At 43.9% G+C, this 18,339-nt stretch overlaps 1 protein-coding gene across 3 annotated transcripts in view; it reads left to right on the forward strand.

Moving 5' to 3' along the window:
- Window positions 1-18,339, forward strand: part of OTULIN (OTU deubiquitinase with linear linkage specificity) — a 337,117-nt gene that overhangs the window by 145,480 nt on the left and 173,298 nt on the right. Inside the window, exon 1 of one of the 3 annotated variants that reach the window (XM_069219765.1) lies at window positions 6,536-7,086. The exons of 1 other annotated variant lie outside the window; for it this stretch is intronic. In XM_069219765.1, the coding sequence (XP_069075866.1) occupies window positions 7,010-7,086 (77 nt within the window). In that variant the 5' untranslated portion in view covers window positions 6,536-7,009. Of the gene's footprint in view, window positions 1-6,535; window positions 7,087-18,339 lie in introns of those variants that run through there. One more of the 3 variants, XM_069219766.1, reaches the window with a different exon arrangement.

An 18,339-nucleotide genomic window follows, 5' to 3' on the forward strand; every position in this document is an offset into this window, starting at 1 on the left:
CCCCGCAAAACGAGGGACCCCCATATTAGAGATCAGGACACCTCTAGGGAATAGACTGTAAAGACAGGACGAAATTAATTGTCACTTTCTTGAAAATTACACTGTACTCTACACCAGTATACCACACGGGGCGGGGGATGATATACAAGCATTTTTAAGACACCTACCACACAGAGGCCTCAGTGAGGAGGAGAGTGATGCGTTCCGAAATAAAATAGAGGCCTCAGAAATCAGAGATGCCATCAAAGGCCTGGCGAGGGGAAAACCCCACGCACAGAAGGGCTTCCAATAGATTTCTACACCACATATGTACAGGAGTTGACCCCTAAACTAGCGCCAATATATTACAAGGCACGTGAAATGGAACACCTCCCCAATTCCACAAAGGAAGCCCTGATAATTCCATGATTAAAACCGGGTAAACCGCCTGACGATAGCAGAGCATACAGGACCCTATCCATGCTTACCTTGGATTATAAGATCCAAAGCCGAATACTAGCGACAAGATTGCTCCTGTACATGACCCGATTGATTCACAGTGACCAAGCGGGTTTCATCCTTACCAGGAATACTTCCTAGAATATCCATGGAGCTATCCACATTCTAGATACTGTCGCCCCACATGTAGATACGGCTACTATACTGGCAGTAGACATAGAAAAAGCTTTTGACAGTTTAGAATGGGACTACTTGTGCGCAGTTTTTGCTCGCATGGGCCTAGGAGAGGGCTTTATCAAGTGGACAAAACTTTTATACACAGAGCCGAAGGCCAGGGTTAGAACTGGGGTCACGATATCTGAGCAATACTCAGTAGAAAGGAGCACCAGGCAGGGTTGCTCGCTCTCGCTCTCGCCATTACCATTTGCCTTGGCAATGTAACGTTTAGCTGCCCAGGCTAGAACCACCAATTGGTATCAGGTACTGATGTAGGGTGACCGACGTCACAAAATAGCGCTATATGCAGATGACCTCCCCTTATTTTTGCAACACACAGGGTCGGACCTCAAGGGAGCTCGTGCTCTCCTAGCGCTGTTTGGCCACCTGACAGGCCTACAGGTAAACTGGCAGAAATCATACTTGTTCCCGCCTGTTGGAGTACCGCGGGCCACCTGAAGGGCTAGAGAATGTGGTGTGGGAACCCCGATGCATGTCTTTTCTCGGAGTCAGGATTTACCACACTAGGGCGGACATCATGGAGAATAATATTGGGGGAGCCATAAGGGCACTGAAAACCAGCATGAGCTTCTGGGAATCACTCCCGATCTCTGTGGCTGGACGAATAGCGCTTATTAAGATGGTAGCATTGCCAAGGCTCTTATATTATTTTGCGGTATTGCCGTCTGGGTTCGGCCACGTTTTTCTGGGAAATTGACTCCTTACTCACGGTGTTCATATGGGGAGATGGGAAACGCAGAGTGGCCCTAACCACTTTGAAGCAACCTTGAGCAGAGGGGGGTTTGGTGGTTCCGGACTTTGAGGCCTACTACCTAGCAGCCCAGCTGCAGTGGCTGACCCGGTGGATGGCGGAGGGCAGGACTGGAGGAGCAGATGGAAACACATCTGCCCCCCCCCATTTAGGTCCTGGCGGGCCTGCTCCTTAATCTTACTAGATCGGAACGAGCACTCTCTCCGGAGACCCAGGTCCTCCGCCAGTGCTGGAGAAGATGCCTCCATAGGACGGGCACGGCTACACCCTACACACCTGAGATACCGATGACATGGCTTCAATGGTTACCTCAAGCGGGAGACTGGAGGGGACTGACGATTTGGGAGGAGGCGGGGGCTTTACAGATGGGGGACCTTTATCGCGATGGTAACCTGTTACCGTTTGAAGATTTTCGGCAGGTCTATGATCTGCCACAGGGCCACTTCCTGCTGCAACGATGCGCTGACACACACTATTAGTGCTCATTGGCACATACGAAATAGTGAACCCTGTCCTTATGAGCCCAGCACTTACCTAATGACCTCCGATGGCACACAAAAAGCCATAGCCGGCCTATGTAGAGCGATCTGCACAGGAGTGATGCGCCCCCTAGACAACCTATGACATAAATGGGAGACAGACTTGGGGACCCTAATACCAGAGGGGACCTGGGACCAGATCTTAGAAAGAGCACCAAAGGTCTCCAGGAACTCTAGGGTTCAACCTATACATTATTATGTCATACATAGGGCATATCTCACCCCGAAAAGACTCTGTGAGTATTTACATGTGATGGATGCAAAATGCCCCAGATGTGGTGAAGAGGCGGCGGAACTTATACACATGCTGTGGTTCTGTCCCCATTTGACCACTTACTGGAACACAGTGACCACATACATAGCGGAAATTATTGAGTGAGAAGCCTGCTGCACTGGTTCCCCCACACTCCCAAGAATAGGGCAACTAGCAAATTCCAGGATTTAGCATACATATTGGCCAAACGAGAATTGAGAAAAAACTGGAAGAGCTTGGCGGCTCCCAACTTCCAAAGCTGGAAGAGGGAATTAAGGCGATGGGCAGAATATGAAAGTTTAGTGCTGAAAAGGGAGCTTCCTAGGGGAGGGGATCCCTGGACCTAACGAATGCCTGGGAGCAGATCGTCACAACATTGCAGGAAGAAGTTGAGTCTTCCCACATAGAATAGGATGTACATACAAGACCCACTACATATTGAAGTGACACCCCCTTCTCAGTAGAGCATTAGCAGAGCAAAGGCCAGAATTTGTACTAGACCTATAAATATGAGCAAACGGAGAGACTCCGTGATCCAACACAAACTTAGGTGCAGTAAGAAACCAGTACACAGGGTATGGCATGAGTGGGTGGCGAGGGCATGGGGAGTGGGTTAGGTTTGAATGGCACTGAATATTCTTGAATCCTAGTCTATTGACAAGACCAATAAACACACCAATGTTTCCCTCATGCACATGTACACTGAGACTAAGATGTACTAAGAGGGGCAAGAGAGAGCTATATGCTTCCTCTGACATGATTCACATGCTTTGAGATTGTATAATGACAGCGAAAGTTGTGAGGAATCTAGCAAAAAACTAAATTGTTCATGGACCTACGATGTTTGGATACAGCCATTAGACACCCCTGAGGTGTAGACATTGTTGAATTGAAAAACCAAAAAAATCTGTTTTAAAAAATCAATTGACTTTTGCTTATGACAAGGCAGGTCCCTTTGAAGCTAATGAAGTTCCTAAGCCTGCCCAATCTGAGCGTCCTGGCAGGGTAAGAAAAACACTACCTTTTGGTAAAAAAGAGTCCTTCTTATGGTAACGCATGTACACCCTTGCCCTAAGTACCCCAACTGTACTGATGTCTTGATCCCTAAAGGTGATTTTTTGTCACAGGTAAACACAGATCATGTGTGTGTGCCATAGCATAGGCATGTCTCACGGATTGCACTCTTGTTGGTCTGGGAGAGGCTCCCAAAGCACTACCCTCAAAGTGGTGAAAGGCTACTGCCTTTTCCAGAAGTTAAACAGCCCAAACGCTGTGGTGTCAGCATACCATGCAGTGATCAGTAATGGTAAACAGGTCCTCTTTACCTGTGTCACTAGTCAGGCCCACTGGAGCACTCATTTCCGGCTCCGCTGCCATGTGTTTAACTCACCCTTTTCCTATATCGGTTTGGCATGTTATTATGCAAAGTGCATGTGTGATGTACGTGTGCTGGGTGTATGTGTGCCTGTGAATGGTACAATATAGGGCTAATGAAGTAGTTTGCGGCGAATGCGTTATATGCATGTGCTGGGTGGATGTGTGCCTGTGAGTGGAATACATGAAGGATGTAGTGCCATGCAGTGCATGTATTTTATATGCATTTGATGGGTGTATATGTAACTGAGTGGTAGAGTACATGAAGAATGTAGTGCAGTGTAGGTATGCTGTATACATGTGCAGGGTGTGTGCCTGTGAAGGGTACAGTACATGGCTGGCTCCATTTTGGGAGACCCAGGGCTGCATGGTGGCACATGAGGAGAGGATGTAAAGGAATCCCCTCAGAAAGATTTGTGTAATGATCTATTCCTGTAAGCTGGGTGGGACACATTAAAGAGAGGGAGAGCGATGCTCCCCCAGTGCACTTCATATGGTGTCCTTTGATTCAGATAAAGACCACAAGAAAGGGACCTGGGCACACGTCAGGAAGGATATGGGGCTGATAAGAAAATCATAGAGAGTAGGGCTGAGGCCCTGGTCTAACCCATTGATACAAATATCACTGTGGCTGACATCTAGGTGTGAACTCCTAGTCACTTCCATGGCCTGTGTTATGGGGCTATTATCAGCTTTGGAGTCGCTTCTGCTGTGACAGAATGCTTTCAGGAGGAAGAAAGGCAGATGACTGACACTTAACAAGTAAACAGACCCCAACATAAAGACTCAGACTGTGAATCACATTTGATGTCTGGAAATGGACTAAGAGAAGAGGGAGCATGAGGCCCCAAAAATGTTTAACTGACAAGCAGCCAGTTGGGCTGTGTAAAGAGGAGAAGCTCTGCAGGACTTTGCCTGTGACCACGACTGGTTGCCAAAGCCTGCTAGTCCCCCAGCTGGGTGAGGAGACATCAGCCAAGGAATCCAAGACCACCTCCCCTGGAGAAACAGTGCCTGTCTGCCTTTCAAGACCAGTGTGCATTGTGAGGAAGAAAAGAGCATTGGAGCAAATGAGGTTCAGTGGGGAATCCTATTTAGTGGATTCCCTTATCAAGGTGTGAGTAGGCGACTGCCACACCAATCCGGTCGTTACACCTGTGCTGAGAAAGTTGGTGACCCTTGTATGCCAGGGTAGGGCAGCTTTGAAGTGAGCCGTGATCATTACTGCGCTAAACAGGTCTTCACCCATTTGCAGTGAGGAACCAGCTACCAAGAGTGCCAGGGTGGGCTTCTGTGAAGAGATGCCCATACCAAGGTGGCCGAGCCCATGTGCGATGGGAATCCAGTGATCTCATATGCTTGAAGGGGCTGTCTTGTAGAGATTGTCATGCTGAATGGGACATAGCCTGTGTGCGGTGGGGGACAACATGAAGAAATCTGCTGTGCTGATCAGGACAAAGCCTGTGTACAGTAGAGGGATGGCGATTCCGTATGCCAGAGAGGGCCACCAGGACCAAGCAAGAAGTGTGACCTGGTCGAGATCATCCACCCGAGGGGGAGACCACCGCAATGACCTCTATTGGCCTGCACTGTGACTGTGGATCAGCATCAGGACTTTTGCACTCCCTCGTCCCACCCTCAGTGCGAAGGATCTGAGAACTTTGCCTCCTTGGAGGAGCGATAAAGAACATAAGTTAGTGCTTGTGGCTGCATGATCGCGTGTGAGGAGCTTGTGGTCTGCCAAGCGCAGCCTGTCCAGGCCACTTGCAAAGAACTTATTGGCGACAGGTGCTGCAGCTCCAAAACCCGTGGTGGGGAAGCATTCAGGGACCCCTGTCACTCCGATCCTGCTGGTACGGGTAAGATTGATTTTGGGCCAGTTGGCCCTGAGAGAACTTGCTTGCCAGATAGCACTTCGGCACTGAAACACTTTTTATTTTCATACAGAGTCAGAATGGGACTTGGACTAATGGGGATTCACCTAAATGTCGCCAATAGTGAATGGGGAATAACCACTACTGCTAGAACTAGGAAGGAGTGTGACTCAGGGAAAGGCCTAAGGAACCCTACCATGAGACGCTGTGGAAGTTGTTTGTGAATGTCGTAATTTCCTTTATGGTGGTAGCCATAAAATACTTTTTTTTTCATAAAAGCGTGTATTTGACTGGACAATCCTTATTGCTGTTTTATGTTTTTTAATTGTTCACCCTCTGTGCCATTTAACTTTCTGTGCCTTAGGTGTATTGTCTGCACCATATAAGATGGGGTTATAAGAAAATTAAATAAACCAATCAAAGATTGGTCAATTTATACAGTTTTAGGAATCAGATCACATACACTTGGTGCTGGACAGCAGTGCCCCAGTATGTAGTAAAAAAACAGAAATGGAATTCAGCCAAAAAAAGAAAAGAGGCAATTTTTGTTGTTGTTCACGGCATGTAAACCATTGCAAGTAGTGCACAATATAGATGTGTTTGCCAGTCAACTGAACTGCCTCGATAACACCAAGAACATTGCCCATGCCATCCACCTCAGTGACGTCATTGTGCTGCAGCGGGCATTTTTTGTGGCAGTTGTGTTAAGCATTGGCAAAAGGCGTTGGTAACGCAGAAGGTCACTGAAAGTCTTTGAAAGGCGAGACCTATTCGCTATTCCGGTGTTTTTTGTTATTTGTGAATATTTGTTAGAACACTTCCAGGCTATAGGCTGTCCTTTATAGAGATTGCTATGAACTTGACATTCCAGCTTCTAGTATGAAGCGTTGAGGTTATCCACACCTACTGCTGCTCGTTAGTACTCGTTTCCTTCTCTGCAGCGAACGTTTGGGTTTATGTAAGTAACCACTATAGTTACCAGTCAAACATGGCCGCCAAACGTGCATGCAGCTTGGGCTCTGTAAGTATGTCCTTTTTCTTTTGCGTTTTTCACATATCTGAAAGGGAAAGAACCAGAGCTGGAAAGTGGCCTGAGCGGCTGTACAAATCTACTAGGCATTGCTAAGCCTGATCGTGAATGCCGACATCTTAAAATCCACCTTTTCTAGATCAACCAAGGCTGTAAACACGAGTAGCAGCACAAGGCGAACCATTTTCTATCGAGTTTCTCGCTAGATTATTGAAATTAGTGTGACATCTTGTGAAAGCTCTCCTGTATTTATATTTTTTCGTAATAAACTTTAGTTAAAATAATATATCTTGTACAGAGAGACGCACTTCTTAAAGATGGTGATAACGTTTATAATTCCCATAGCTGGTTTTAAAGACTAAGAGGCGTGCCATCAGGCATGCCAATCGTCACTATTGTCTTGTTCCAAAATGAAAGCTCGCCCTTGACTGCGCTTCGCATATCGTGGGCATTGAGTTTCCATGGGTATCGGTGGCTGGCTTGAGTAGGTGGCTGCAAGATTTTTGACGGCGGATGTCGCCCAGGAAGCATAGAAATCGACGGAAGGGGAAGCGGGGAGGGGGCAGAGGAGTGCGAAACAGCAACTCAAGGTAAGCCACCCAGAAGGAGACCTCTCCGTGCAGTCACTGGCTCATGCCACGCACACCACTGCTCGTTCGGATGTACTCAATGCGGCATCAGAAGCCGAAAGCGTTCATTCTAATTGTTACGGTGTACTAAGTGGTGTTACTAGGTCCAATATATCGCACTATATTAGTGATCACGCTTACAGTGCGTAGGACCCAGCCTTGAGGTTCCGAATTACAGCTAATACTTAGAATCATTAATTAATAACCATATCTTTGAGGTGTGGTGTGAGCCACCAGACTGTACTTATTTTTTGAATGTCAAATTGAATTGAGGCTGACTGTTGAAGGTATTTGATAAATTACCACCCAAAGCTTTGAAAATACGCTTGTTTAATGGTGTTGCCTTACGTTTTGTCTGGCGCTATTAAACTAAAATGTCGGTGGGGTGTTGTCAGTCAGCTCCTCAAAGGCATCTAGAGAGGTTAGTGAATAACGCCATGTTGTGACAAAGTTGCCCTAAATCCGTAAATGTAGTTACATTCCTGATCGAGGTACTTGTGTCCTTCATTTGTTTTGAGATCATCCTTTGACTGGTTACGGAGCCCGAGTTAAGGCAGGAAAACTGCAAGAGTAAAGTTTTCATGCCTGGACTCTGCAGCCACCAGTCATTCCAATATGTCGCATTTCCCCTTATTGTGTCCTGGACACAGTTTAATGTGAAGCCTCTTTTTCCTTCGAAGGCTGTCCCTACACCCTTCCTCTCTTTTACTGCATGCTTTGTGGCCAGATCTATTCCCTCATTCTCGTGGAATATCTTGTTGGGCTTGAAGCCTTACTCTGGGTTCTTTTTATCTAATGTAATGCCCTAGGGTTGCTAGAGTCGTCGTTATTTGGGACTTGCAGTGTCTTTCATTAATGTTTTGATTTCAACGCATAGTACATATTTAGTGTGACTCTGCATCGAATATGCTTCTATTTGTGACCTCCACAAGTGTGGTCTAGAAGGTGTTGTCTGCTTTCTTTACTTGCGTTTGTGCTTGGTACCACATACCTTGTTAATAGCTTTCTAGTTGCGAAATGTTTTTTGGGGTAATTCTGAAAGCCTCCATGCATTCCGCCCACTTCTTACCATTGGCTTTGTGATATGTAACTCACAGTTGCTTGCTTGCTTTCTGTTTGCAGCTTTTTTGTTTTAGGCTGTCCAGTATGTCTTTGTCCCTCCTGTGGAGCATAGTCTGTTTACCACATTTCCGACTGGCTCTTTGTACCCTTCCAAGACTGCTTCCTTTCTGCAAACCTTTTTTTCTCTTTCATGAAGTACTTCACAAGAGAAGATATGTTTTCAGTCATCTTCCTTGTGTGCTACTTCAGAAAGCAGCATACATGCTGAATTTCTTTGAAAAGGTTTTCTGCCTTCTATCTTTCGCATCCTTGAGTGAGTCTAGTTATCTTTGCCACTTTGTTCATAAATCGAGCAAGCCTGTGAGAAACAGTGTTCCGTCTATGAGCTTGTTTATTTTGTTCAGTGCTCTTTATTAACAGCATAACTTAAATAATTCTCTTCCTCAGATTCATGCCCATTCAATATGCACTGGAAGTAGGGTAGGCTAGGATGAGACACCCCCAAAATAACCATGTTGGAGTTCAGAAGTCAATGAGCAAAAAAACAAGCCTTTTTTATTTTGTCACATTTGCTGTGCATTAAAAGACTGAGGTCAAATGTTAGGCACTATCTTCCACGGAGCATGGTGTTTAATTATCGTTCTCTGACTGCAAAGTAAGAGGATTTATGTTACAGTCTTGTGGTTACAGGGGTTGGGAAAAGTCTGTACAATGTTATTTTTTTCTAGTACACAACAAAAAGTAAATGCCTGGAAATGAACTGTACACATATTTCAGAATGTATCAGAATCAGGAAAGCACAAATTAAGTACATTTTTTTAAATTGTGAAGTGTGGGGAAAACAAATATTTTAATAGAATAAAAAAAGTACACCATGTGATGCCGATTTCCACACATTATTGTTTATGTGCTGTATCGTTCTCCAAGTAAAATTGTATGTCTGTGCAAATGTCATGGTCATTGCATGCTGTAATGGCAGTGCGCTACCACATCATGCATACTTCACTCTGTGCCATCTCTGCAACACTCTGCAACATTTCTATGACACGCTACGCCACTCTGCTCCCTACTCTATGCCACTCCACCCCACTTTACCCAGCTCTGTGGCACTCCACTATGACACTGCACAACACTCCACTCTATGACGCTCCACTATATTCTGCACTACTCCATTCTGTGCCACTCCAAATTGCTTTACTCCACTGTGCGCCATCCAATCTACTCCATTTTACGTCAATCTGTGGCACTCCACCCTACTCTAGTCTACACCCTCCACACCACTCAACTTCACTCTATGCCACTCAACTCTACAGCACTCTACCACTCCCTGACACAACTTTGGCGCTGTTCTCCACTCCACAACACTGCACTCTATTCTAAGACACTCTACTCTACGCTGCAACACTCCACTTTATTCCACTCTGCGCTACTTCACTTGAGGCCACTTACATTACTTACGCCATTCTACACTGCCACACTCCATCCACCACATTGTCTTCCACTCTGTGCTACTTCACTCTGTTCTCCTCCACTCTACACCACACCACTGTTCTCTACTCCTCTATATGATGCTGCACTCTACGGCACAGTACTCCACTAAAGGACACTCTACGGCACTGTACGCCACTCAATGTAACTCCACTCTACACCATGTCACTCTCTTCTATGCCACTAACATTCAGCCATGCTGAACAGCAGCGACGCTGGTGTGCTACGTGTCTGGAACACATTGACTAAGCCATTTATTTACCCTTGGATAGGTGACACTTATTGGCTTTGTCAATGCTTGTTTTTTCTTTAACTTCATTGTTTACTTTTTTTGGTCGATGTTTTGTTGGCTGAGGCCGTAGTTTACATGGTGTTGTCATTGATGTAACTCAAAGCAGTGTGGACCTTTTGTAGAATGTAGTAAGGGCCTCTGGAATTTCCATATGCAACAGAGATTCAAAGTCCTGAGGCTGAGTGAGGACTGGGGTACCCCCTCCACTGCATTGGCCTTCGTTAAGCTCCTGAGCCTTTTCATTATCTATCACTCAAATGTTGCTTCTGAGGTCAACAGTGGTATAGAATTTAATAAAATATCTACTTGTCCTTAGGACAGGTTGCTTCTTAAATCTACTTGTCCTGTAAAAAAACTACTTTTTCATTTGGTGCCATGTAGTGCAGCGACAATTTATGGCAGCAATCTCAGTAAGCAATAGTTCCAGGGATGGAACGCCTTCAAGTCTGCAAACCTACTAACTAGCATGCTTTAAGGATTTTCACCAGCGCTTCTCTAATCGTTTACCATATTGAGAAAGGTTGACAATTTACTCCAGACAAGGGCAGAATTAAAAGTTCTTCCAGGGTTGGGGAAAAAGTGGTTGGAGGGAAAATGAACTTACAGACGCTCAATAGATTTTTACATGAGCAAATCTACACATGCACATTTGCTTGTGTAAAATGCAGTTCACAAATATTTTCCAGGAGTACAATTTCCTGCCACTAATTCAAAGACATAACCATGGGTGCGCTTTTGTGACTTTCTTTAAGAATTGGGCCCCTAATTAGGTCTGGCGTTAACAAAGACATTTTGTTTTTATTAAACTTCCATTTCTCTCTCTCTATCGCCTGGCTTTACTGCGCGTGATCAGATGCTGATCTTCAACCAGGAGCATATTGGTACACAAAGTAGTTTTGTTCAGTGCAAGGAACCACTGTGGCAATCAGTGGAATAACGGAAATGGAGGGGTGGCACAGAACATGGAGAAACCCCCCCTGCCCAAATCACTCAGGGCAGGTGCTGTGCTGAGGGGGTCTGTGGGGACAATGTTACACCACGGGTGGCAATGTGTGCTTCTTGAGACCCAACATTTTTTTTTCTTTTTGCCAGTGTTTGTTACAATGGTGAGGGCCTGGCAACTCCCACAACAATAAAGTGTTACAAGAGCCATATCAAAAGAAGACACGCATTGACAAAACCAAAAGTCTCACAAAAAAATATCAGATCGTTTGGCTTTCCCAGAGCTTGTTTATTTTCATGCTTCCCATAATCTGGTTGAAATAGGTTACACTGATTTTCTGTTAGAAATATTTTTAACCCGGTATGGGTGACGACCAGTGGCCGACGCCCACCCTACCTCCCTGGTGCCGGTCACGACCAGTGGCCGACACCCGGGAGGGGGTTAAAAAATCCTCTGGGGCGTAGCACCCGAGGATTTTTTTTTTTTTAAACCCCCTTGGAGACAGGAAGATCTTCCGTGTCTCCGCTCACCGCCCCATTGTGACTCTGATGTCACGGTTTTGTTTTCTCCATAGGAGCAGGAAGCGGCCTTGCGGCCGCTTCCTTCTCCAATGGGAAAAACGGCCCCAAACGGCCTTCCCGAGATTCGGGAAGGCCTCGTTTGAAAGGGGATAGTCTCCCCTTTCAAACGAGGCCTTCCTGAACAGGTGTCCTGGCCCTCGATCGCCGCACAGCTGCGATCGAGAGGCAGGAAACCCCACTAGACACCAGGGATTTCACTTGGGGGTGGAGGGAAGGGTCGGCCCCCTCAGCAAATGGGCCAGCCACCTCCCCCTCAGGGGCACATTTGTTTTAATTAAAGGTAGGTGTCCCCTGGGGGGGTGCGCAATCACGCCGAATTGCGCTCCGCCCCAGGGGCTAAATAAAAAATAATAATAAGAATAATTGACAGGGAGTCGCCAGTGACAAGGTGACCCCCCTGTGGGGGCAATAATTGTTTTTAGTAGTTGTATGGTTTAGCCCAAATAAGGGAGTAGGTGAATGCGGCGTCAAGCATAGAGAAAGAGTGCTGCTGGGAGCTCCCCAATTTAGTTCAGCCCCAAATTCCACCACCCAAATCGTATTGTAGAGACATCAAAATTTTATATCACAAATAAACTTGTTTTGTAAGGCAGGCACCTGTGTTTTTGGTCCTGGGCTTGGCAGCCATCTTGAGAAACATACTAAACCGACACATTTCTGGAAACTAGACATCCGGGGGAGTCCACAGAGGCGTGACTTGTGTAGATTCCCAAAAGTTTTCTTACCCAGAATACCCTACAAAGTTGAAATGTTGAATAAAAACTCTATTTTGTCTTGCATTTCTGTCTAACAAACTACAAGAATGTGCTGGGATCCAAATAATTTCTTCCACCCAGTGATTCCTCACCTGTCCTGATAAAAATACTACCCCACTTGAGTGCCTGTACCTAGTGCCTGCGTCAGGAATGTAACACCCCAGGGTCAACAGTTGCCTCATGTAAGGACCAACATTGACTGTTGTGTGATCTATTCCTCTCGTGGGCACTAGGCCTACCCACACAAGTGAGGTACAGTTTTTATCGGGAGACTTGAGGAAATGCTGGGTGGAAGGAAATTTGTGGCTCCTCTCAGATTCCTGAACTTTCTAAAAACCAAAATGTGAGGGAATTTTTTTTATTTTTTGGGCCAAATATTGAGGTTTGCAAAGGATTCTGGGTAACAGAACCTGATGGGATCCCCACAAGTCACCCCATCTTGGATTCCCCTAGGTGTCTAGTTTTAAAAAATGTGCAGGTTTGGTAGGTTTCCCTAGGTGCCGGGTGAGCTGATTTCAATGTAAAAATGTGATGTGTCCATGTTGCGTTTCCTTTTTGTGAGCATTAGGCCTACCCACGCAAGTGAGGTACCATTTTTATTGGGAGATTTGGGGGAACACAGAATAGCAGAACAAGTCTTATTGCCCTTTGTCTTTTGCTAAATTTTTTCCTTCCAAATGCAAGACAGTGTGTAAAAAAGACGTCTATTTGAGAAATGCCCTGTAATTCACATGCTAGTATGGGCACCCCGGAATTCAGAGATGTGCAAATAACCACTGCTTATCAACACCTTATCTTATGCCCATTTTGGAACTACAAAGGTTTTCTTGATACCTATTTTTCACTCTTTATATTTCAGGAAATGAATTGCTGTACACCCAGTATAGAATGAAAACCTATTGAAAGTGCAATTCATTTATTGGCTCTGGGTACCTAAGGATCTTGATGACCCTATAAGCCCTATATATCCCCGCAACCCGAAGAGTCCAGCAGATTTAACAGTATATTGCTTTTAAAAATCTAACATTGCAGGAAAAAGTTACGGAGTAAAACGTGGAGAAAAATGGCTGTTTTTTTCAGCTCAATTTCAATATTTTATTTCAGCTGTTATTTTTTGTAGGATCTACACAAATGACTCCTTGCTGAATTCAGAATTTTGTCTAATTTTTGGAAATGTTTAGCTTTCCACGACCCAGCTTTGGTTTCACACCCATTCCTGTCACTAACTGGAAAAAGGCTGAAAGCACAAAACAATAGTAAAAATGGGGTATGTCCCAGTAAAATGCCAAAATTCTGTTGAAAAATGTGTTTTTCTGATTTAAGTCTGCCTGTTCCTGAAAGCTGGGAAGTTGGTGATTTTAGCACCGCAAACACTTTGTTGATGCCATTTTCAGAAAAAAAAAGCCTTCTTCGAAAGCCCTTTTACCCATTTCTTGGTCTCCTCCAGGGGAAACCACAAACTTTGGGTACCTTTAGAATCCCTGGGATGTTGGAAGAAAAGGACGCAAACTTGGTGTGGATCGCTTATGTGGGCAAAAAGTTATGAAGGCCTAAGCACAAACTACCCTAAATAGCCAAAAAATGGTTCAGCACTGGGGGGGAGAGGGGTGGAAGGTGAGGGAAGGCCCAGCAGCTAAGAGGTTAATGGAAATACTTGCATGCACCAACACCCTTTACTAAATGACGCTTCAAAGAAATAGCACCTAAAATGTCATAGTAGCTAAGCATTTTTTCCTACTTGAATTTTTTTTCTCAACATTTTATTTTGAAAGCAAAGAATCGTCACTCTTGCTTACAAGCTTCTGTAAACATTTGCATCTAATCAGGGAGCATTCTGGAAGCATTCTGCTTAGCCTCCTATTGTTAAACTTTTCAAACGTGTGCACACTTTTAACATTTTGTACTGGAACCACTATCAGTAGTGCAGTGTGACCTTAAAATGTTTATTTACAATGCTCACTCTAACAATGAAGGCTTTTAGTTAATGAACCACCTATACAAGTTCGAACAGCATTAACATATGGACACACATTACCTGTACTGCAGACAGTTCCCTTCTCTGTAAACTGGCAGCCAAATGGTTTGTGCTGCAGGGGGTTGGCCCTACTTCTCTCGAGGACAAAATAAACATGAAAACTTGTTGCCATTGACCCCAAACAATATGTCCGGGCGTGAGTCAATCTCTTGAGCTGTGCAGGAAGTTGTAGTCTCAAAATACCTAAGATAGAGGCTTTATTCACTGATATTCTGAAGGTTTCAGTGGTTTGCTACGAACCATATTTATTTTCTTGTATGACATGGCAAGTAGGTGACAAACCTAGCACACTCCTTGCCGTTTAACATGGGTTCATTTCCTTTTTTTGGGAGTGGTCCATTAAGTGATTAATCAGTGCAACAAGGCAAACCTTATCATCACTGTCCAGTGAGATACCTTTGTCACCATCAGAAATTTTGATTACTCCCCCATCATGACCAGTTAGTACTTTGCTTAAGTTAATGACCCAAAAACGTTTGCTGTAAAAGCCTTCCAGATAACATTAGTTAATTGTGATATGTTAGAAATGCGTCTTTTTACTGTCATATCGTTTGCGAGCTCCCCACCATGGCAAATTAGTCGTTCAATTGAGGGGAGACACACTTTTTCTGATAGTGATTATTTTGTTGGTCACTCTACAACTCAGTTAGTTCTGGGACCATGTCCTGTAACATGTGCAACACTGTTGTATCACTGTGAAACTCAGCCTTTTTTTATTTTTTTTTATGGTTTGTTAGCAGCTTTTTGCAAAATGAAACGGAGTTCTCTTCAGTAATTGCAGAAAAGATTGAACTCACAGCTGCGTTGTCTATATCCCAGGACCTCTGGCACCCCTACTCTGTCTGTATCCTACAACCTCTAACCTTATCTAAACCCTACCTCATCTTTCCCATTGCTGTCCATTCCTGCAGCCTTTTTAATCTTCTTTTAGAGTTTTCTTGTTCTGATTTCCAAAATGTTGTGTTCTACTCCCCAAAAATGTTCAAGGAAAAGGATTTTCCTCTTTTAGAAATTCAACAAAATCGAGATTCTCCTGCTGTGGATTTGTTAAGCTGGTTTTCTTCAATTTATTTTTTGTCAGAAATGAGGTAGAGCTGGTGCAGGTGCTTGGTATTTGAATGAGCTGCTATCCCTGGATCTGACATGATATTCAGAATGTGTAACATTCACAGTGTTTGCTTTGTGGACCTAACATTTTGTTAAGTTCTTCCTTCAGACTTGCATACATTTTAATTTTAAACCCTTATCAGGAGGTTCTCTGCATCATATTGGAATAGGTGACAAACAGGTCCTGCACATCATCATTGTATCGGTTTTTGTTTGTGACCTTCAACAATTTTTCATTTTTTTTTTTCAACCTTTTCTTTTACTTGTGCATGGCATTCAACATATCAAAAAGGTATTGGTGTGGGTAACATTGTTGCGAGAAATTGGTTTATTGGTTGATGGAGGTGTTAGCCCTTCTCACGCAACAACCCCAATCCTTGTCAGGGTGAACCACAAAAGTCATAAAATCAACCTATGCTTAATTCAAAAGCAATTGACCTTAATTTAAAGGCAGTGTACAAAGTACTTTATGCAGCATACAAACATCAATAAAGTGAAAACACAACACAAGAAAATTCCAACACCAATTTAGAAAAATAGAGTAAAATTAAAATAAATGTACACAAAAACCACCACAAAAATCCAGTCAGTAGAACAGGGGATAAGCAGTTTTCAAATGTTTAGGTAAGTATAGCACCTAAAAGCACAAAGCGCCACTCGCGATTATCTGGTTGTGTGAGACCGGGGTGAAGTCGGAAGTTTGGGCCGACCGTGATGGAACTTGGGCCGGACACAGGGAACAGGTTAATCTGGCTGCAAAAAGTTACTTTCTCAAAGTCCAACACTTATAGTCCAGTTTGCATTGGAGGAGACCATGAGGATCAGGGAGAACTTTGTGGATGGTCATCGCGGGAGCGAGAAGAGCAGGCCAGGCGTCGCATATGGTTGTTGCTGGAGCTTCATTGTGGTGGTCTCCGTGGGCTGTCTGTTGTAGTGCAAAGTGCAGATCTTGCGTTGATGATTATTGCTGGTGGTTTCTGCAGTGCGAAGAGTGGGGTTCACTAGAACTTTGTGTTGCCCGTTGTCGTGGGTGACGATATCTCGAAGCTAACTAGCCCGTTCGCGGTCACAAAGAACTAAAAACTACAGGATTTCTCCTTCGCCTTCTGAGGAGTGCACTCTAATGCCAACCAAAGGCCTAGTATTTGCAGAGGTGCCTCTTGGGTATCAGGGACCTACTCTAGCAGAGGCCAGCAGGGTTCAGACAGGTTCAGTTGTTACATAAACTTCTAGTTCTACAAGGTTTGCTCTCACACCCACTCGTGACACAACTGAACTTAGTTCAGTGCACCAGTGCTGAATGTGAAAGACTGGTTATTGTAGCCCTGCAGAACCCTACCCAGTATATTTTTTAAGTAGAGTATTGCTTTTGAGTTACTAAAAATCCTTATAAAGGGAACAAGGGCACAGTGGTAACAGAAACAAACCTATTTCATTATCCACAATATTACAAACACACACACTGCGCTAAGAAGAATAGCCACTTTTAATAAAATAATTTATTATGACAGGAATAACTTGTTTCTTAGTGGATCTAAAACAACTACACAGGATATCATAAAACAGCAAGAAGGCACGTTGAGAGCAAGGAGAATAAAATAATAAATTCTAACTTGGTTAAAAGGTGATCTAAAACCTAACACCCTCAAAGCTACTTCTATGCATCTAGAGCTTCTAGGGAGAAGGGACGGGCTGCATACCTTGTTGACAGCGAGAGCTATTGTTCTCAGTGGAGGCATGAAGGCACTGCTCCCTGCAAAGGGCAAACATACTGCTGTAGCGGCCTTCTTGCAGGGCTCCGCTTTATCAGCACTGGGTGAGAAGTAGCACTTTCAAAGTGAGCTGCAGTGAGACCGCCTTCTGACAGAATCACGTGCGATATGGGTGAAGGACCTCTCCTGACAAGTGGTTAAATGACAGTCCTGACATACTAATTTTTTATCAGAAATGTTGATGTCTGACATGTTTAGGAATTTCTGACATAGAATATGTTTGCCAGGGTGTGCATTGCAGACATTTCCTTATGAATCTATAAGGTGAAAGGACGTCAATTCAGACTACACTATTTTGGCTGTATGTCTTTAATTATTGAGCCTCGAAAAATCATAAAAATGTTACTAGACCTGCAGGTTGAGTAACTTGAATAATCTACTGGACCTAACTGTAATGTAATTGACCCATAAACTGGTCTCAAATTGTGTGATCCTAGGCAAATAATTTAGTTTATAGAGCCACTTTTGTCTTCATTCTCACATATAAGTGCACCTTCAAATATGAGAGCTCAGCATTTCTGCTGTACAAAAAAACACTTTTGTTTGATTAAATGGAGTAAATGTTAGTTCCATGTATAAAAAGAATCTAGCCCACTTATAGGGAACACATGATCCATGACTTGCCCCTTAGCATTGTCATCAGGGCAGGAGTGTTTCTCAGTTTATGTTTAAACACCCACTTTGAATAAATATATTACTAATGCATGATGTGGTAGCACACTGTCATTTACAGACAGTAAATGTCCAAGAAATACCCCCAAAACTTCCCACTAACTTGCATCTTTTCTGATAAAATTATATAGTGTATTAACAATGATCTGTGAAAATTTGGTTTCACAAATCATATTTATCCTTTGCACATCTTCAAGTAAAGTGTTCTGATTTGTTTTCATTCTATTAAAATATTTGTTTCACTTCACAGAAATACAAAGAAATTGGCTTTCAGAACTACAGAAATATATTTTGAAATGTTTGTACTGTTGACTTAGTTATTTAAATGTTGTGTGTCTTTGTTCAGCAGGGCAGACAGTTCACCTGACTAAATCCTGGAAATTTGCAGTCAGAAGGAAAATGAATTGTAAGAAAACAAACTGACTTTTGACCTTTTGTCTCTGACCACAGAGCAAATGTCACAAGATGAGAACAAGATTTAAAGGCGTCTTTATTGCTCCTTCACTT

Source organism: Pleurodeles waltl, chromosome 2_2 (assembly GCF_031143425.1).
Source record: "Pleurodeles waltl isolate 20211129_DDA chromosome 2_2, aPleWal1.hap1.20221129, whole genome shotgun sequence".
NCBI lineage: Eukaryota > Metazoa > Chordata > Amphibia > Caudata > Salamandridae > Pleurodeles > Pleurodeles waltl.